The sequence below is a fragment of the Solanum tuberosum genome, unplaced genomic scaffold (genome assembly GCF_000226075.1).
Source record: "Solanum tuberosum cultivar DM 1-3 516 R44 unplaced genomic scaffold, SolTub_3.0 scf00040, whole genome shotgun sequence".
NCBI classification, from domain to species: Eukaryota; Viridiplantae; Streptophyta; class Magnoliopsida; order Solanales; family Solanaceae; genus Solanum; species Solanum tuberosum.
In genome coordinates this window covers 2,057,421-2,079,064 of record NW_006238964.1, presented here as the reverse complement: position 1 = coordinate 2,079,064, position 21,644 = coordinate 2,057,421, and the positions used below count along the sequence as shown (strand labels likewise).

Genomic DNA, 21,644 nt, shown 5'->3' with positions numbered 1-21,644 from the left:
AAAAAAAAGTGAATTTACATTCATGGTGACAGCTTCTACCAAAAATAAACTTTCAAAAAGCAAAAATTAACATAACCAGACTAAATTGAGGAAGAACAACACATAAACATCCAAAAGATAAGAACTTTGACCACAAATCTTCACAATTTTACTTTGATTTGCAAAGAAATTAGGGCTAGGGCTCCGCTGATGTTGAGTGAAAATCGAGTAAATTGGGAAAAGAAAATACGACCCTACCCTTTTGTATTTTAATTTCTTTTTTTTTTAATTATAAAATACGTGTAATTTTTTAATTACGTGGCAGCCACTAAGTGGCTCAATAAGCCACGTAGGAGCGTTTGTATATCACACAATTTGGCTGTTGGATTCACATGTTTTTTTGTTTAAGAATTGGATAGTTAAAGTGCCTACTTGTGCACTATGAAAGTTAGAGGTCATACTTAAAATTTGAAGCCAAATTTAGGGTCCAATTTATGTATTATGCCTTATTTAAATCCTGAGCAAAGAGATAAGATTCTCCAAGCTGTGAAGCAAGAATGAGAACAGAATATTACTCATAATGTTGTGTATACCCTTGTTCTTAATATCATAGAACATTTCTCTGGAAGATGGTCTGATAATAGCGAGATCATAAGAACTATGCTCCAAAATCTTAGGTGTCAAACTCTCACATCTTTTAGATTTTATAAAGATGTTTTTCTAAACAGAGTTATGGAGTTACTAGAGTGTAATAGCTCTCATTGGAAATCCAAATTTATAGATGGATTACCGGCCCTTTTTGCTTAGGAAGACTCTTAGAGGAGACAGTCATAGCATTAAATATGACAATTATACCTATGGAAAAACGCATAAGTGCCTGTGTACAAGAAGGATTATCTTTATGCAATGAAATCAAGTTAAATCAACAAGTTAAAGGGCACCGTCTTGATGAAAGACAACAATTACGAGAATTCTGTGAACAATTCGCTTTAGATATTCCTAAAGAATCTTCCAAATTCATCAACAATTAGATATTACTTTAAATAAATTTCTACTTTATCATTTATATTCATCAAATTCATTATTTTTTATCAAATTTATTTATCAACCAAATTTATTACTACTACTTTAATGCTTAATAAAAAAAATCATCTATATTTAGTGAACAAGATTGACCATAATGACTTTGTAATAATTTATTATGCAATTTTATAAATTTTTGTTAATTTGATAAGATTGAATAAATAATTGAAACTATTTTAATAGTTTTATAACTTATGTAATTCTTATATTTATGAAAAAATGTACAACACAAAAACACCAAATCACATGTCCAAACAAAACTTTAACTCCATCTCATAATTTCATATTGCATGACCAAACAAGCCTTAACTGGAGCAACTTCCTCCAAAAGGAAAGTGATTATCAATTTTTAGCACTATCATACAAATTAGGATCATAACTACTCTATCAATCAGTAGTATTAATATTAATATACACATGTGATTGTTACTTAGCGTGTATTGTTTTGTTTAGGTAAATGGACAAATAAAGATGGTCCTTTCTATTTCAAGTAGTATCTGTGCTACTTAGCTCCATAACAAATAGCACAAAAGGCAACAGTTCACAATTTTTTATAATGAATATGTAAAATATCATATATCAAAAATAAAATACGAGAAGGTTGTTCAAAATGTTCAGCTCAACGTACAAAACAGAATTATAGATATTTAATCATTGTGAGTGAATCGACAAAAAGTATAATATAAATCTAAAATTACATAAAATGAAATTACTTTGAATTTTGAAAGATCTTAAAAAAAATAAAAATAGAATTTATAAAATTCAAAATTCGGATCTGCCACAATTGTTGCTCTTCTCTACTTTGGCGCACCCAAATCAGAGGGAAAAAGGTCCAGATTGTAATTTCCAATAAATTTGTCACTAGAAATTACCATTAGATTACATGCATCTAAGCGAGGATGAGCATTTCTCTCTGGGACAAATCAGCATGAGTTATTGCCCAACAGAATTCAAGGTGTGAAATGACGAAAATAGACACATGACATGTTTATTGTCCCTTTTCAAGTTTCGAATCAATCAAGCCGGACGATCCCGTCACTCCCCCATTCCCCACGCGGCGTTCCCTCCTCTTCTTCAAGCCGTCAATCAAAAACTCTGAAGCACTAGTTAAACTTGCACCACTCCCATTCAGTTGAACATTTCGCTTACAGAGAAGTTAGAGCGAGAAAAAGTTTTTTTTCTAGAGAGAGAAAACATCACTGGTATCTCAAAAACCTATCAATCTTCGTTTATTCATTTTCATTACATTGGGGATTGTGTTTTTTTTATTCTACAGCGTGATCTTATGCGGATGAGAATGTGCGTCGATTTGTTGCTGTTTCAATTGATGAGAATTGGGAAATTCAGAAGTTGAATTGGTTGAGTTCTGTTTCTGTTTATTGTGAATTGGATTGAAGGTTGTTGTGGTGGTGTGAAGGATTTGATCAGGGGTGGTCCGACATGAGCACCACGCAAGGGCAGGGCGTGACGGTTCGGGACCTCATTGAAGAAGCTAAAAAGCGGATTGTAATCTTGCTCCTATGTGTCATTGGACTTTCGTATATCATGTCTCGTGAGTGTCTACTTTAATTTATTTTTTCCAGTTTTTGCTGATGATGATTGAATATAATTTTCCTCCTACTTGTTTGGATGAGCTATCAATTAAAGTTATAAATTGACTTGTGAACAGTGTTTTTTTGCTGTGTGTAGTGTCTTTTTTATTGCAGCCTTGAAAGAAATTAATACTAGCTAACAACCATTTCTAGTTCAGGAATTTAGGATTTTAAATAGATATGGTTCAGGAATAAATCTTTGCAGGGCACGAGTTGTACCGGAATGGTAATAGATGTGAGTATGTTACTGCTTACTAGAGGTAACTATTTACAAGTTGTATGTGAGTGGATTGATTTGCTGCCTGCATATCACACATATTTACTCATCTAAAATATCATTCATTATTCTATATCTGTAATTGCTGTGCATTGTTGACACACACAATTAGATAACCAAATGTTAGTTGGCAAACACTTGGAACAACTTTAAAGGAAAGTTGTCCGTTCATTACTTATATAAAAATAGAAAAAATGAAAAAAAAAAAGAATCAGAGATATCTGGTCAGGATTTGACTTGAGAATTTAGATCTCGGTCTCATGAATGAAATAGATAACTGTTTTTAAAAAACTTGCAAATAAGACTTAACAAGGAAGCTGGAAGACTAGCTAATTAAGTTCTCAACAAATTTGAGAAATGTTGTAAGCTTGTTTTTCAAACTTATGTGACGCCCATGACGGAGGTGGGCCGACAAGAAGGAGGGTCAAGAAAAGGATTGACATGCTTCAAGGGTGGCAAGCTTCTGAAGAAGGATTGCACATGACACATTAGGAAATTACCACATCAGAATGGGAGAGGAAACTGACGAGCATCGTAAGGCATAGTACAAGTTCACATTTTATGTTTTGGTTCGATTATGATGTAGTCCGAATCCTTGAGGTCTGTTGGACCAAAGTGGACAACATGTACCATGGGCTTGAGTCATGACAAATATGGGATCAGAGCCTGACACTTCCTCAGTACAATGGTGGGGCAAACCTCAGTGTTCTCGCTGAGTCCGTAAGGTGGGTTTTATGTGATGCCCATGATAGAGGATAGGTCGATGAGAGTGGGTCAACGTTCACATAGTGTGTGTGCGTTTAGGCTTGATGATAGCGTAGCCGAAGAGGCAAATATGTAAGGTCTGTTGCCAAAGCAGACAATATGTGTCATGGGCTTGGATCGTGACACTTTAAAAGCTCATTAAGTTACTGAAAGCACTTTCAAATTTTGCCCAATAAATTCCCATTATCCACCGAGTTTAGAAGGTTGTGATTGGTCCAAAGGGCGGGTCACAAACGGATTTCTCGGTTATCAAAAAAAAATAAAAAATTTGCCCAATAAAGCTTTAAACTACCAACTCATGACCTGTATAAGAGTTTAGAAACTTAATGTTGGATTGCTGTATCTTCTTCATGTATAACCAAGATTAGTGAGTTTGAGGGAATATGAAAATGTCCTTGCATTTTTCACATTATTCAATATGCCACTTTACGATGAATTTCTCCAGAAGAGTGCATCCATTGGCTTAAGAGGCCGGAGATAAAGAGGGTGAAAGTTCATGACATCGGACTACATTGAAAATACTTTCTAGAGTGCAACATTAGCGGGTGCATGTTCTAGACGAAACTTCCACACAGGTAAACAAAAGAAGTGGAGACAATTACACTATCGGAAAGAAATTCTTAATGACTGAAAATCAATTGCATGACTGGTGTTGTTTTTATTATGATACATACAATTTTTTTCGCCAATTCTTGTATAGTTTATGTGGTTGGTTAACTGTTCAAGACCCTTAAAGATTTATCCAGTGGATATGAAATCTTACAATTGAGTAGTTACAAATAGAACCAACAAGAGAAGTAAGATGCTTCGTGAGACTACATAAGAAATTGTCTTTGCAACGTTTTGAAAGACAATTCTTAAAAAGATACAAGTTGACAATCATGAACATGGAACTAAAAGAGATTAAAGGAAACTACATTTTTTCTTCTCGATTTGCGAGTTACTCAAAATTACGTGATTAGGGATGTGGATAACTCTTTCTACACCATGTTATGGTATGTTTGTGTCACACATGTATTTTTTTTCTCTCATTAAACATGTCCTCAATATGAATATGGAAGCAATCTATTTGAATGGGAGTTAATCAAAGGCTATTATTGGATGTCTACAAGTGGAATATCCTTTAAATGTATCCAGAGAAACCATAATCTTTTAAATGTTACTCAAGCATTTCCCTTGTTACAATCGACATGCGGGAGGGGATAGGAGATCTTGGCGATGTGATCTTCTACTTCTTTGGTGTTGTAGAATAGTTATTAATACAACTTCCAAAAGTATATGACTTTCACCTAAGTCGTAGTCGTCGATAAAATTGTAGTGGAGAGCTTGAGATATTAGGGTTTGGATCCACTACTACTCAACAATAATAATAACTACGCTTTCGTTCCATACAAGTTGGTTGGTGATTAATATTGGTCTTTAATTAATTTCCTTCCATCTATCTAAGTCTTGTTGGGAAAAGTTACCATACCTATGTTGGTGGGAAAATGCAAATACTCAGTAGAACAATCAAAATGCACGGAAGTTGTCCAAAGACCCCTGTTATATATAAAAATAACACAATCTTGTAATATTGTTACATCTAATTCTAGTCGAGCTAATGCAAGACTAAGATTCCCTACGAAACATAAAAGTTCACATACATAGCAAAGTCAACAACAACAACATACCCTGTGTAATCCCACTAGGTAGGGTGTGAGGAGGGTAGGGTATACGTAGACCTTACCACTACCTCATGAAGATTTAGAGAGGTTGTTTCCAAATGACCCTCGGCTCAAGTAACTCATAACAAAGCAATGTTAAAAATAACACACAGTCACAAAGCAGACATAACAAATACAAACAAAATTATTACATGGCATTAGTAACAACATCAAAATAATGTGATAACCGAAACAAAGAACAATAGGTATTAAACAGAAATCGAAGGGCAGAAATTACGAGATTAGTACTAATCTACTGGAATGCACGGAGATAACACTCGACTACCTACTAACCTTCTGCCCTAATCCTCGACCTCCAAAACGCCCTCTCTAAGGTCATGTCCTCGATAAGCTTAAGGTGCGCCGTGTAAAATAGCAAAGTCCCATTATTAAATTTCTTGATTCTTAGTTATGGCAATATTTGCTTCCTTAGAAGCTTTCAGCTCTATGTAGGTGTCAAGTCGTACAGTCTGTCCTTTGCATGACTATCATAGCAAAGCCTTTTGGTTTGCACAAATCTATTGCAATGAGTCCCTGATAAAAAAAAAAACTTTTTGTCCTTCTTCTGCTAGATGTGGATGAGTAATGATGTAGGTTCAATAAATGAGCTTCAGAGAAGATGAAGAACCTAGTTTTATATGAAAGATTTAGGAGACCTCACATGGGAGGCCCCACACGAAGTGATTCTTCCCCGAAAAGACTCTGCATGTGATGTTCCGTAAACATAATCAGGTGGTTATTGTTGTTATTAATCTTGCATGTATCTCGACAGAGATACTCTATTCAGAATTTATTGTTATAAGAGTATTCAACTTGACTGGGAGCCTGGGTTTTTGCAGTATCTGTTGATTGTCATTTTTTCATTAATTGCACACTTCAACTTTATTGTTTTTGACATTCCTTTTGGATCTTAACGTATATCTTGGGTGAATGTCGATATGCCTTTTCTGTTTCTATTCTCACCTTTGACATTTTTGCTGTACTTTTCACTTGCAGTAACGAGCTCTTCAGTTTTTATCAACTTGCCTGCTGCTGCTCTCCTAATTGTTATGCTTCGCTATCTATCTCTGGACTTTGATGCACGAATAAAAGCTGCTACATATAAAAGCAAGTCATCCTCATTAAATAGTACTATTCAGAAGAAACAGTTAGATGGTCCAAGAACAGTTAATGAGAAGTCTGATTGGAGGAAAAAAGTAGATTCACCTGTTGTGGAAGATGCAATTGACCACTTCACCAGACACATAGTCTCTGAGTGGGTGACAGATCTCTGGTACTGCCGTATTACTTCTGATAGACAGGGTCCAGAGGAACTTGTGCAGATCATGAATGGCGTGCTAGGGGAAATTTCATGTCGGATGAGATCCATCAATCTTATAGATCTTTTAACAAGGTTTCAAATTGTTGTTACAGGATGCTACTGACATATTTCCTCTTTAGCTTATGTTATATTATATCCTTAAGGAAGTCATTCATTGGGATCATGCAGGGATATTGTCAGTCTAATATGCACTCATTTGGAACTGTTCCGTACATGCAAATTGAGGATTGAGAAAAAGAATTCAAGATCCTTGACTATAGAAGAGCGAGATCTGGAACTTAAACTGACGCTGGCTGCAGATGACAAGTTACATCCGGCTTTGTTTTCTCCAGAAGCTGAACACAAGGTAATCTCATTCTTTTATCTTAACAAAATCAATAATCAATTGTTCTATAGTACTTTTAATTTAGGATTGTCTCATCTCATTTACACCATTTTCTTCTCTATCTGCAGGTTCTCCAGCATCTTATGGATGGTCTCATTTCGTTCACGTTCAGACCAGAGGACTTGCAATGCTCTTTATTTCGATACATTGTGAGGGAGCTTCTTGCTTGCGTTGTGATACGACCAGTACTGAATTTAGTTAACCCTAGGTAACTATTCCTTTGCATCTTGCTACCTGTAGCCTCATAAACCCTTGTTTCTGTACTTTATTTTATCACCAAAATATTGTCAGGTTCATTAACGAGAGGATTGAATCTCTAGTTATTTCCTTAAAGAAGGTTGATAAAGGACCTACTGCAGCTCAAACAGAACAGCAATCAAGTCCAAGTGTATCTGAAAAGGTATCAGCAGATCATTTTTCTGGGGTGTTGGATTCTTCTGCGAAGGGTCTCGAACTTGTTCAGTTTAGAAGGGACCAAACTAATGATACTATGGAGAATAATACGATGAACAATGGGAATGGATCAGATTTGTCAAAGGATCCTTTGCTTTCGATTGATACACGGTCTACTCGTTCTTGGAGTTCTTTGCCGTCACAAACCAACACAGATGATGGGAGAGGTCTCCAGAAACACCGCTCTGGAGGAGAGTGGGGTGAAATGCTAGATTTGGTGTCACGTCGAAAGACTGAAACCCTGGCTCCAGAGAACTTAGACAACATGTGGACAAAAGGAAGAAACTATAAAAGGAAAGAAGAGGGCAATCTAGCATCAGATTCACTCCAACAGAATTCTTTGCTAGGGGCACCTAAATCACAGGAGAACTTGAAGGGAATGCTAAGACAGAAAGAGAGTGAGAGGGAAAATAAGGTTAACGTGAACCATTATTTGAAAGCTAATACCCAACCTTTTCAATATCAAGAGGAAGATGAGCACAACTCAGATGAGGTCGAATCAGAGAGCACTAGTTCTTACACTACTGATGATGAGGAACCTATTAGTGTGACAGGTCTTGATTCTCCTGGTAATAAAGTGTGGGATGCAAAAAATAGAAGGAATATCAATCACATTCATCATCCACTTGAAAGTAATGCTGGTCATAAGACAAGAAAGGGAAAAGCTAGCAAAGGTCATATTCGCTCTAAGCACTTAAATAAAGTACCATCTGCGAGGAAAAAATCCAGAGCAAGTAGCCAAACAGAGCATGTATGGCAAGAGATTCAAAGATCGAGCTTCTTATTAGGGGATGGACATGATATATTAAACTCTAAAGATAATGAGAAACCAGATGTTCTGAGCGATCACTCTGATTCAGAAATGCCTGGTAGAATTTCAAGTGGCACCAATGCATCATCATCTTCTTTGTCAAGCAGCGTTCTCGCTAATCAGAAAATGGGTGCTAATTCTGTTAAAAGTTCTATAATTGCTGATTCCTTTTTGAAGTTAACATGTGAGGTACAGAAGTGATTGCCATCCTTTTTACATGAACTTCACTTTGTGTGTGTTTGGTAGGGAGGAAAACATTTTTCAGAATTTCTTTTCCCCAATTTTTCCATGTTTGGTTGGTAAATGCTTCAGAAATATATTTCCCAAGATCACATTTTCCTCAAAAAACTGAAAATAACTTCCCTGGCATACCTAGGGAAGTCATTTTTCATGTTCAAACCACCAGCATTACACAACCGGATTTTCTGGCGGTTCACTCCCGATTTCTTTCCCCTCCTCCACCCCAATTTCTCTGATGGAAAAAATCCAGAGAAGGTTACAAAGTCGATGGTAACAGGTCTTGTTTCCATTTTATCATACAGCTATTTGATGCTTTTGATTATATTGTCTTGGTACACTTAACAGCAACTCATCTTCCTTATTGTTTTCCAATTATTTTTTTATTTTTAGCTGTTTGAATTCAAGTCCATATTTGAAAATAAAATTCCATAGTTTCTTATAAAAACGAAATTGAGGTTTATAATTATTAGTGCTCGTCCATTATAATTTTATTAATTTACTTTATATAGACAGTTTTAATAGATTACTAATAATCTCTCTTTAATTTTTTATATAGACATTTTAAAATAAAAACTAAATAGGAACTCTTTTACTTCTTACAACCAAAAGAGTGGAAAGTATCTTCCTCTTCAACGGTCCACCAAACATTTGAAATATCTTCTGGAAAATGATTTCCATTTACCAACCGAACACTTGAAAATAAATTAGAGAACCACTTATTTTCCTGAAAAACATTTTATGTGGGAAAGATTTTCTTTCGTACCAAACATACCCTTTATGAATTACTTTTGCAGCTTTGGACATCCACAGATGTTTCCCTTCCTGTGTTGCAGGTCTTGAGTGCCAATATTGTAAAGAGTGGCTCAAAAACTTTTGCCGTTTATTCCTTATCTGTTACAGACGTGAACAATCATAGCTGGTCCATCAAAAGAAGGTCTCGTTATGTAACCTTTTGCTTTTATCATTATTGTGAATGTCAAAACACCTCCTTATCCCGAATATTATCTCAACATGTCCTACTATCCCGTGTGTAATTTACTTCTGCTGTTGTTTGTGACAGGTTTCGTCATTTTGAGGAGCTACACAGACGTCTTAAGGAGTATCCTGAGTACAATCTTCATTTGCCACCCAAACATTTTCTCTCTACAGGTCTGGATGTTCAAGTCATTCGAGAACGATGCAAATTTCTTAAAGAATATATGAAGGTGATGCTCTAACAGATGGCATCTAGAAATGTTTTTCTACTATTTCTTTCTGACCTATAACAGAGTCCTGTTATTTATTAGAGTTCTCTTTGATATCACAGTATTGTACTTGTGTTCTTACCTCAAACGGTTTCTCTTCTCATTGTTGTATATTTATCTTGGTCTTAATTCTTTGATTGTATTTGACTTCCATGTTCCCTGAAAATAATTTCTTCTCTTCCTGAAGTTGATGAAATATGACTAGTTACGGTGATATATGATGTCATGGGAAGCTTCAAAAAGCAAGAATATCGTGAAATTGGACCTTTATTATTCTCTCTAAACTATTGTGTTCACTTTTTCTCCTTGCAGTTAAATTTATTTCCTTTTATCCCCTAGGTGTTATCTTTAATTTTCATTTGATTCGGTTTTTCTGGTTTTGTCACAGAAACTGCTGCAGCTCCCAAGTGTTTCCAACTCCATTGAGGTTTGGGACTTCCTCAGTGTTGATTCACAGGTTAAAAGATTATTGATTTTCTATTCTTTTAGCTTTGGATACATTCTTTGAACACAGAGCATTGATCTTGTAAATTGTCGTGCAGACATATAGCTTTTCGAATTCCCTTTCCATAATCGATACATTACCAGGTAAGTAAGTTAGTTGGCATGGCTAGGGGCCAGAAAGTTGCATTTCAATTTTTATGTTAATCGTAAATGGTTCTTGTTATTGGCTTTCAGTTAACCTGGATGATACAGTACACAAAGTAAATAAAGAACCTCTGCCCAAGATTGATCCAAGAACTGATATCATATTCTCCACGGCAGAGCATGATGCTGAAAGGAAGGAGCGAGTCTTGATGCATCATCCTGTGGTGGATGAATCAAGATATGGAAAAAAATATGTCACACTGTCCCCTCCAAAAAGACCCACCAAAGGAGCTTTTGAGGATTCAAGTAGTGGCTCCGACAATGTACAAACAAATAAAGTTCCAATCCCAGGCACAGGAATGACGCTAAAATCAGTTGAAACTAATTCACGTGCCTCACATGGATCATCCGATTCCTTTGTTGATGCTCCTGTTGATTCCTCCCTTCCCATAGAGGTAGCTGCTACTGACTTGAGTTAGTGAGATTGAAAGATATGCAAGTTACCTTTTTTTTATGATGCCTTTTCCTTTGGTTTCTCTAGTAAGAATTACATGTAGTTTACCATTTTTTTTTTAAAAAAGAATCACATGTAGTTTTTGCCTTTGAGATGTTTTTGAACCTCTTTTTTTGTTTTACTGTAGTGGGTGCCTCCACAGGTAAGTGCACCAGTTCTAGACCTGGTTGACGTCATTTTTCAGCTCCAAGATGGTGGATGGATCAGGTATTATTCTTGTGAAACTATTATGCACTTGGACCTCATTGATTACTCATTTCTGTTATAACTTCTTGGGGAGTCTACCAGGAGAAAGGCATTCTGGGTGGCGAAACAGGTTTTACAATTGGGAATGGGTGATGCATTTGATGACTGGCTGATTGGGAAAATCCAGCGTCTGCGCAGGGGTTCAGTAGTTGCTGCAGGCATTAGACGTATTGAGCAGGCAAGTGTCACAATTTTGTAGCTTTTCCTTCTCAAGCTGATAAGAACAAATCAACTTGAATTCCTAGTTGTTGTGATTTAATCAATTAATACCATCCCAAATAATAGTTTTTAATTTTCCAGGATTTGCTAAATCAAACAATTTGCTGTCCTCCTATTGATATCTTTTGGTTCTTATGTTATGTTCTCCGTTTGTTTTGGGTGGGGTGGGGGTGGGGGTGGGAGGCTTATTTTGTAAGCTTGCTTTATGAGAAAAAGCTATAGTAGTAAGCATGCTGTGTTCATAAAATATGTGCATTTTATAGATGACAGAGGTGGTGGTGTATGCTTTTTCTTAGAAGCCTGTAAAAGTAGTTTCGGATAACTCATGATACCCAAGATTCTGTGATTAACATTTTATTGATACTGTATTGGTTGTTCTTATAGATACTGTGTTGAGTGTTCTCATTCTTTGTGCTCCATGTAGATTCTATGGCCTGATGGAATATTCATAACAAAGCATCCAAGTCGACAACGTCCTACACCATCTGCCAGTCAATCTGTTGGTTCTCCATCAAACCAACCTCCTACTCCATCTGCCAGTCCATCTGTTGGTTCTCCACAAAACCGACCTACTCCATCATCATCACCAACGGTAGAGGATAACCAGAAACTGGATGAGATGCAACAGAAGGAAGCTGAACAGCGTGCTAACCTTGTATATGAGCTGATGATTGGTAGGTCACCCAAAAAACATGTCTCATTGGCTATTGACCATTTCAACATTCATCATCCATAATAGTTTGCCATTATTTACTCTGATAACCTTTTACAGAAAAAGCGCCTGCTGCTGTTGTTGGACTAGTTGGTCACAAGGAATATGAACAATGTGCAAAGGATCTTTATTACTTCATCCAGGTAATATAGTCAGTGCCGTTAGAATCTGCTTTAAATATAACAACCTTTCAAATCTCCATCTTGTTCTACTAATTGAGTCACTGTTTCTTTTACAGTCATCTGTGTGTCTAAAGCTGTTAGTCCTTGATCTTGTTGAGCTGCTACTGCTGTCCGCTTTCCCGGAGCTGGATGGCGTATTCAACACATTGCATCAAGAGAAGAGGAAGTTTGGAGAGCTCAAAATAGATTAGTGTGTGTGAATTCCGAGACAGTTGGTCCATCTTTTAGAGAAAATTATATCAAAAAAAAAAAATCAAAAAGTTTTTTTTTTCGCCATGTCCCTCCTGGGAACTGATTTCTGCATACATTTTTCTTTCCCTTAGGCACTCCCCGGGAATCGATTTTTTGCATACATGTCTTGTACGCTAGTTGTTAACTGGCGTGGAAAATTTTTCTTTAGAAACACAAACTGTTAAAGTTGAGTTGGAATCATTTTCCTTGAGGATATGTAAATTAGATATTTTTTTGGGAAGATTGTAAACTATATTTTGACCAATACCCTTGTAAATATCAGTATAGCATACATACATTCTTCAGCAACATTGTATTTTTCTGATTATATGTTCTGCCATACAATCAGAGTATCATAGTTTATTGCGAAGTTCCGTTGATAGAAGATCAAAGGTATGCGCAGCTTAAGCTAACCAATGGTATGATATTAAGATATGAGGGTATGAAAGTCGTAAATTAGGATAGAAGATAAATAGGTAACCTCCCCAAACTCTACTACCATGTGAGATTTCACTGGTATGTTGTAGAAAATGAATGGTTTTCATGTATGCAGTATTTATAACGTCTTGGCCATTAACTCATACAAGTTCATTCATACTGGAAGATTATCAAACAGGGTAGACTCACAGTAACCTAACAATTGAAAAACATTGTGAATGACTGGAATGAAGGCCAAAACGTATAAATTTAGTAAGCCTTTGGGCAACATTTGGATTGCAATTGAAAAACAAGAATATCCATAATTTAAGTTTTTGCACATCAATGATCAATGGAGTTCATTTAAAAAAAAAAAAAAAGTTGGAAAAGAGTCTTTGAAAGTCAGATGTATTTGTGCATAAAGTTTATTTCATGATTGAAGATTTGTGCGGAAAACCACTACCGTTTCATTTGAAATACTTATATCATTGTTGAAAGAGAAAAGACATAAAGACCCCATTAAAGTTGTCCCGTATTTGCATAAATATACATTAACTTTCAAAGTGTCCTATCACCCCACAAAACTATTTAATATCTTTGTAAATAGGCCATTTTGACCCATTTCCTCGTCTGTTACCACGCACATGAGGCGCGTCATGCAGCGTTTTCACTGCCATGGACCAGTTTAAAAGTGCCACATGTCATTTTCTCTCTTTATTATTAATTATTTAATCACTTTATATCATCTTCCCCAAATTTAAACCCAAAATAGCCATTGATAGCCCTAATTTTTTTATTTCAGGGTTTTTTCCATAGCCCTACAATAGCAATTACTCAAAAACACAACAAAAAACTATAAAATCATAACAATGGCAACTATAGTAGGTCGATTTCAACACTTTCACACTATAATAATCCCTAAAATCATAATAATAATAAAAAAAAAAGATATTTATCATATGATCTACCCTAACTTGTTAAACCTTCAATTCTTTGTCCCTCCAAGAATCTTCACTAAGACACATCAACAATGAGATTATCAACACCAACACGGCGAGAAAACTTTTCTATTTCTTCAGATTTTATGGAAAGTTGAGAAATAAGAAAAGAAAAGGAGAAGACAACTTTTCTTCAAAGAATAGGGTTGGGTCGGGTCGGATTGAATTCTATCACTGGGAGTGAGCAACACACGCCACTACATAGACGAGGGAATGGGTCAAAATGACCCATTTATAACGATATTAAATAGTTTTGTGGGGTGATAGGACACTTGAAAAGTTAAGGTGTCTTTATGCAAATACAGAACAATTTTGATTGTGTGTCTTTATGTCTTTACTCTTGTTGAAAACCTAACTTTTTTAATACCAAACAGATCTCAGTTAACTAAGTCCAAAACAATACCCCCAACTCTTAAGCACTAACTCAGATAGCAAGGCATGGTAACAGTCAGCTATGTGCACAGTTTTGGTTGGAAACAAATTATATCATGATTAATTATACTAGAATTAGCTATCCCACCATGTATATAGAATAACTTATTCCATCCCTGATGGGATAAGTTTTGACAACCAAGACACCAAATTTTATCCCTCACACCAAACAACCCCATGGTTACCTTTCAAATTGCGTAATTAATTAAAGAAAAGATTAAAAAAATCCAACTAAAATATGAATATGTAACGACCAAACAACAGTCATGTACCAAATTAACTTGAGAAATGTTAAAGTCGGAGTTCACAAAATCCAAAGGGAGATCGTGCTAAAAGTGCACGTAGCTACAAAAGGTGAGAATGAAACTGAAAGAGAAGTCACAGAAATTCGGCCTACCAGGGCTTATACCAACTCTCCTTTCCAAAACATAGGCAGACCGCAGATGGAAGAAATCACCAGGGTTATTATCTCCACACATACATTCCCCAGTAAGCATTACGATTCATGGCTTCACAAGCGCTCATCAAAAAAATGGTATTAACATGCTGAATGAAAAAGAACATCTCAAATGCAATCTTCAAACAATAGGATGGATAATCCATCATAAAGCTGTTCTAAGGACAAAGGCGGGTGATCAGCTAGAATAGATGCAAGAAGAAAAACATCAACGCATTGGATAAGTTGCAACGAGCAATAAAAAACAGATACGGGAGGGTACGAACTCAAAAACTCAGATTCAGCAACAAAAATAGAAAGCAGCTTATAAATAAAATCAAAACTCTGTATCAGAATGTCAATTTCAACAACACATTTCAAAAATTTAAGTACTTCTAATTTAGACCGGACATCAACAACAAAAATAAGCTTTCCCAAATTTCTTTGCCTTCTAATACTTGAAAATACTTTCAAAATGAAGCTACCATTAAAAAAGTACCCTCCTCAATTACTCTCTCTTCAAGCAGAAGCTGCTGTTCCCTTCTTCCTTGGAGCTGCTTCAGTCCCTGAACATATTGCAATTCGAAGTTCACTAACATAGACAATACAGAGCTCCTTGACTACACAAACTACTAAGACACTGACATGGAAAATCAACAAATCCGAACATTCGGAGAACAGATTTTCCATAGCTCAAATTAACAAAGACTACACGAACTTAATTCTAAAACTCAATTACAAAAATAGATGCAGAGAACATACTTCTTGCTCAATAAGCAAAGACTACACAGAACTTTTTTTTTTACTTCAATTACAAAAGTAACTCAACTAGCGTAGTGGATTTGACAATGTGGATCACTGTTTAATCAGAAACTAAAGATCACAAATAACAGCAAGCCATAATACGACGTGTACCTTCTCTGAAATTGGTCTTGAATCTGCGAGGGACGTTGCGGAGGTACCTCATGCGGCCTGTACCAGTTGTCTTTCTGCGGATTGCCTTCACACTCCAGTTGTCTGAAATCCATTTCATTCAACATAACAGTAAATTATATATCGGACTAAGAAGAAAGTTTTCATAGCGTCATATACAAAACAAATTATACGGTAAGAGAAAGAAATTTACATGATCTCTTCCTAGCAGCAGGATAAGCACAAGCAGAACATCGGCTCTTCTGGAGATGGAAACTGCGGCGACCGCACCTCACACACAGTGTGTGGGTCTTGTTCCTCCTCTTACCAAAGCTTCCTGTTCCCTTACCCTATAATAATAACAACACAAAATCCACATTGGTTAGCACATCAACACCTCTTGCAGGCATAAAAGGTGGGGAAGTAAGAGTAATGGAGTAACACTTACCATTGCTGTGCAGTTGCAGAAACCCTAGCGTCTTCCTCAGATAGATGAGATTCGGCGATAATAAGAGAGTTTATACGTCGTAGTTGGAAAGGGCTTTAGGGTTCTTAAAGTGGGCCAAAAGTATTTTGGGCCTAGTATCTTACCGAGCCCATTTATTCTATTACTTGGCCCGGAAAACGTATATACGTAAGAATAATGAGATCCATTATTTAATTTTTTTTATAGAAGTAATGGATAATGACAAATACGTTTAACTAATAATTAAAAAAATTGTGAATTAAAAATTGCACTAATTTGGAGATACTTAAAATCTTAGTATTTCAGTCATTTCGATTCCTACCTTGTAATTTTCAGACAGAAAAAAAAGAAAGAAAACGATATATTTTGATACTCACATGCTATTGAGTGTTAAAAACACCTTCCATACCATGTGGGCGCAAAATATTGTATTAATGGCACTTCAAAAAGAGATAGTAGGACCACTACAAAGTACCAACTCAAAACATGGAACTGGAAAAAGAAAAAGATGATTAATTGAGGTGGTTCCGTATAGAGTTTGAGAATTTATTCTTTATTATTATCATTTTTTAAAATATCTATAAATGTTGATTCCAACCAGGATATAGCAAAAATACACGCCATCAACACTGCAATTCAACTTGTTAGGTGTAGTACAGAGAAAAATGTGATTAAGCAAATCTATTTCATCATTTCTTCGAGTTTGCATTAGCTAGACTTTTGGTAACACCTATTATTTATCTGATCTAATACTGCATATTGAGAGCTGACTGTTCAGTACTATATATATATATATATAAATATAAAGTATTAAGAGCAACAACATCCGGGTGTATTCCCGCCACAAAGCGACGTCTGGAGAGTATAAAGTGTATGTAGAACTTACCTCTACCTCAAAGCGTATAAACTATAAGAGCATTGGGGGGAAATGTATCAAGAGCGAGCAGATTACAGGAATTTATTGTTGAGGTGGACACTGCCTATTGTAGCATGTTAAAGAATTCAAGTGTTAAAACCGTAGGAAAGAGACTGATGTAATGAGCCCTCATCTCCTCAACCATTTCAATCATCTCTTCTGTTTATGCCCCTTATCTTCTTCAACCACAATTTACCAATCTTTAATGATTTGGGGTCCAAAACCAGCTCTTAGATTAGTGGCTAATTAAAGCATTTCTCATTATTACTTAAGGTCCCATTGACATAAAATTAGGTGTTCTTTAGTTGTATGTACTAATCACATCAAATATCAACCCAACTCACTCTTCAACATTCTCTTAACAATGATCATTGTTGAAATTCCATTCCCTAATTACGTACGTTTAATTATTCATAAGAATGCTACTCCCTCCATTTCAGTTTACTTGGATTCATTACATATTAACTATATAAAGTAATAGTAACAAAATTTAGAATTTCAAAACATCATTAATAAAGTTAGTTTAGGAAAATACGTCTCTAGTTAAAGTTTATTCGAGGTGTGTCAAGTCAACCAGGACAAAGTAATACGAAACGGAGTGAGAACTCAACTTCAGCCTAAGCTTTAAATATCCTCCTTCTGCTAGGTGGTGGATAGAACCATCAATTCTGAGCCCTCAGAACCTTTTGATCATTGATTCCCTCAAAACTACAATTATCTTTTTACTTTTCTATTGTTTATACCCTCCTTACTTGAAAATTTTCTGCACAGAGGGTAGGGTCAGAATAATGAATATAATGGAAAGGGAAAAATATATCTGGAGGAACAACTAATGCAAGGAAGTGTCCCTTGTATTTCATTCCCTTTTTGCTTTTTGTCTTCAACTAAAAGGGAGCAAATCAGCTCTGTCTGTCCCTATATTAAACTTCTTGAAATTATAACTTCAAAGGAGCCAAGGCTAATAGCAGTATCTTTTGCTGCACAGATAGAAAAATCAGATGGAGGAGTCGTACAACAAGATAGAGCCACAAATGCTGCTTAAGAAAGCCATCCAAAAGACTAAGAATTTCCTCTACAAAACTCCTCATAATCTCAAGTCATTTCTATTTGGAGGTCACCACAAGCTACCTAAAACTGCTCGTCACTTCAATCCCTTTTTATCAGTCAGCAAACGATTCTCAAGCAGCAAAAGAATCCCAAAGACTACTGTTAAGGAGTTGGATGACTTGTACAGGGACTACTATCAACAATGGCATCACCCTGATCACAATGAGATTCAGGAGAGAAAGATCACTAGCAAAACTGCAAGGAAATATCAAGGGATGGCTGATGGCAATTATAGCGAAAGCCAGAGGAAACTTGCAGTGCGGTTTGGTATGGAAGACATAGAAAGTGAAAGGAGAAAGGAAGATGAGAAGAAAGGGCTAGAAGTCTTAACACGAAGCACAAGTAAAGGGAGTCTCACTTTACTGAAGAAGATGGAGGAATTGGAAATGGTGGAAGGAGAAGATATGGATCATGTGCTAGATATAGAAGAAGTGCTTCAATGCTACACTCTGCTAAACAGCCCAGTTTATGTTGACATTGTTGACAGATTCTTCATGGACATGTACACTGAGTTCTCGATTCGAAAACCATCAGTTAGTGTCAACAGTTCAATGCGAAGACTTGGTCCTCTCAAGCTCTAGAAACAAACAAGTATGGTTTGCGTGTGCCTCTAAGATTGTGAGTAGTGGTGCAATTCCCATCTCTTTTGCTTCTGTTCCTGTTTGCTCATTGTTTTTCAGTTAATATCAATTAAAAAGATCAAGGATTGTGTGTATTTCTTTGCTATTTTGGTTGTGTAATTCACAGTATAATCTACTCAGTAGATATATATTTTGGCTGGATTGTGATTACTTTAAGAGTCAACCTGACCAACTGTTTAAAAGTGTCATAAGAGATATAATTCTAATAGATTTATGTCTTTTAAGCCTATTTCTTACAAACAAAACCAGAACACTTGTACTACCAAGCACAATGATATCACAGAATTTCAAGAAATGAGAAAGTGGAGCTAAGGGACCAAAATAGCAATAGGCTAAGCAAGTGACCAAACCATTGAGCTTTTATCAGGAAACTTTCCGGCAATCTTTGCGGATCTGTCCCATTGGTGCAGTCAGGACTCCCAAGTTGGAGAGCTTCATCATTGTCGTACCAAAATCCTTGTGAAACAATGACACATCTGAAGCATAAGCTTGGACCCAGGTTTTAGTTTCTTCCCCTGCCGTCAGCTGCTGATCAACGTACAGTATTCCCCTGCCTTGTAGAAGACTGCGGTAATACAGTGTACCAAAACTTTCTCCTGGTCCCTCAAAGTCCATCGGTATTGCTGGCTCCTCCACCAGGGAAGATGACAATTTATGGATAATAGATGATGGTGAAAGTGATGTTGAAATTAGTTGGGAAGGGGATAGTGATTTTGATATTGGTGACATCAAAGAGGCCTGATTGGTGTTGCATTTTGACCTCAAGAAACTCAAAAATTCTGAGTCCATAGTAGGGTCGGAGCTGTTAGTCCCGCTGAAGTTGAAGAGCCTGTTGACGAAGAATTTGCAATGGATCACCCCAGTGCTGTGAGCCCCTGTTGGAAGCATTTCCAATCAAAACAAACCAGATTTCATTTGTGTGAAAGCAATCGAAACAAAGAATCCTATGGTAAAAACAATACCTAAGAGGCTTACAGTCTCCCTTTCATCGAAACCTTTTGATGAGAATGACTCAATGATCTTGGAAAGATCATCCTGAGGACTAGGAAGCTCAAAAGTTGCATCTTCTGCGAAAGAAGACAGACTGTCTCTCCTTCCCGTTTTCAGTGGGTAGAAAGGGCCACCAGACTGAAATAAATGGAGGATTCTTTCAGTTGCTTGTGTGTGAGAGATAGTGAGGGGAGGAAGGGGAGAAGGGGGTTACCAAAATAATGCTTTCTCTAGCAGCCAAAACAACAGCATCAGCACAGGAAACAACTCCAGGACAAGCTTCTTCGAGCTCTACTTTAACGATATCTATTACGTCGAAGCCCTTCAATGATTCGTTGGGAGGAGATTCTTTCTCGCTATGCATTCCTTCAACAGAGTCCAGTAAAACTGAGGCATCGCACCCCTGTTATTTAGCAATGATCCATTCAAAAGCAACGAGTCATCAACTAGAATTCATTAACGAGAACTTCACAAGACAACACACTTTAAAAATTCATGATTTCTCCCTTGAGCCATTCACTAGACTATTTGAGTTGGGAAAAAGAGAAACAAATTGATTTCTCACGATACAGAGATCATATATGAGCACAACCAGTAACAAATATACACGAGAAAAGAAAGTTCACGCTGAGAATTTACGAACTAGCTAACCAGAATTGGTAATCACGTAAACCAAAAACCAAAAAATGGAGTTACATCGCAAAACAGAAAGTAGAAACACCAGGTTATATCAAACGGACTCATTAGGCCTCTGTTTTATCAACGACAAGAGAATTACCAAAGTTCAATTTAATAAACTTCCTTGATAACAATCAAAAATATAACGAAGACTGATCAATATACTTAAAACTCAGGCTTCGTCATTGATAATCCTAACTTCATGTATATATAACCAAAAACGAAAAAATGCACTGATGTATAAGAACACGAGCAGATACAATTAGGTGTTTAGGAAAATGACCTCAACAAAGCAGTCGTGGAAAGCAAGCCTCAACAATGCAGGAGCAATCTGTGGTTGTTTTCTGAAAAGACTCCGAACACTTGATCGGATTATTCGCTCAGCTTGAGGGCAAGTTTGTTGGTAGTAATCGTATATGAGAAAACCAACAGACGCAGTTTGTTGTTGGAGCTTCCTCCCCTCTACAGAAGTGGTAGCGAACATTGGAAGTGGCGGAAACGAGTGATCATCGAAGATTGAGTACTGAGAATCACGAGAGCAATATTTGTCAGTGCGTGAAGAGAATTCCAACTTCACATTGATATCATCAACGTCTTGGTTCTGCAAGGAGATGAGAATGCATAACAAAAACACTAGAAAACTCAATTTCCGTGTAAAATCCATGGGAATCTGAAACTTGGAGAGGAATTTTTGAGAGGAAGAAAGCGGTAATGGAATGATATCGATTATGGAAGTGTACGTTCGTTACTTGTCAGTGAAGCTGGCTAGCATGCTGTGCCCCGTAACCAACTCTTACCCGGTGTGTTAACAAGTATACCCTCTATCTTTCCCCAATTTTCATTTCTGCCATTGCTTCATTAGCGAAAGAAACTAAAGGAGTAATTAATACTTCCAGTCTCCAAAAGGAGAACATTCATATTATATATGCTCAATCAACTTCTTATACCATTTAAAAATATTTTAGCAACAAAAATTGTGATTTTGTATAGTCAAGTTTGTAAATATATCAAAAAATTCCATACTAAATGCCTAAGCTACACTGGAGCATCTCAATGTCTAGTACTCTATTGGAACTCAGCCAGGCAATGTTGATAAATATCCTCTT

At 36.4% G+C, this 21,644-nt stretch overlaps 4 protein-coding genes across 5 annotated transcripts; 2 read left to right on the top strand and 2 right to left on the bottom strand.

Moving 5' to 3' along the window:
* The first annotated feature begins 1,949 nt into the window (after positions 1-1,949).
* LOC102586355 (uncharacterized) lies at positions 1,950-12,873 on the top strand. Of its 2 annotated transcripts, none has more exons than XM_006343001.2 (15): positions 1,950-2,614; positions 6,396-6,792; positions 6,889-7,066; positions 7,174-7,313; positions 7,397-8,558; positions 9,443-9,543; positions 9,670-9,814; positions 10,242-10,310; positions 10,396-10,441; positions 10,532-10,896; positions 11,083-11,162; positions 11,244-11,379; positions 11,845-12,094; positions 12,193-12,275; positions 12,371-12,873. In XM_006343001.2, exons 1-15 carry the CDS (start codon positions 2,503-2,505, stop codon positions 12,503-12,505), a joined length of 3,399 nt encoding a protein of 1,132 aa, XP_006343063.1. In that variant the 5' UTR covers positions 1,950-2,502; the 3' UTR covers positions 12,506-12,873. The 2 variants fall into 2 exon arrangements, with proteins under 2 accessions (XP_006343063.1, XP_015162264.1); XM_015306778.1 differs by lacking the exon at positions 1,950-2,614 and adding an exon at positions 4,000-4,271.
* Positions 12,874-15,128: 2,255 nt separating this feature from the next.
* LOC102586017 (60S ribosomal protein L37-3) lies at positions 15,129-16,291 on the bottom strand. Its single transcript, XM_006343000.2, has 4 exons — positions 16,189-16,291; positions 15,955-16,090; positions 15,744-15,845; positions 15,129-15,394 (listed from the first exon to the last, which is right to left on the bottom strand). Exons 1-4 carry the CDS (start codon positions 16,189-16,191, stop codon positions 15,348-15,350), a joined length of 288 nt encoding a protein of 95 aa, XP_006343062.1. The 5' UTR covers positions 16,192-16,291; the 3' UTR covers positions 15,129-15,347.
* Positions 16,292-17,838: 1,547 nt separating this feature from the next.
* Positions 17,839-18,932, top strand: LOC102585680 (uncharacterized). Its single transcript, XM_006342999.2, has one exon. It carries the CDS (start codon positions 18,121-18,123, stop codon positions 18,808-18,810), a length of 690 nt encoding a protein of 229 aa, XP_006343061.1. The 5' UTR covers positions 17,839-18,120; the 3' UTR covers positions 18,811-18,932.
* A 116-nt stretch (positions 18,933-19,048) lies between these two features.
* Positions 19,049-21,257, bottom strand: LOC102585345 (putative Peroxidase 48). The gene is made up of 4 exons (XM_006342998.2): positions 20,822-21,257; positions 20,075-20,263; positions 19,833-19,998; positions 19,049-19,745 (listed from the first exon to the last, which is right to left on the bottom strand). The coding sequence occupies exons 1-4, from the start codon at positions 21,200-21,202 to the stop codon at positions 19,234-19,236; spliced, it is 1,248 nt and encodes a 415-aa protein (XP_006343060.1). The 5' UTR covers positions 21,203-21,257; the 3' UTR covers positions 19,049-19,233.
* Positions 21,258-21,644: the final 387 nt, after the last annotated feature.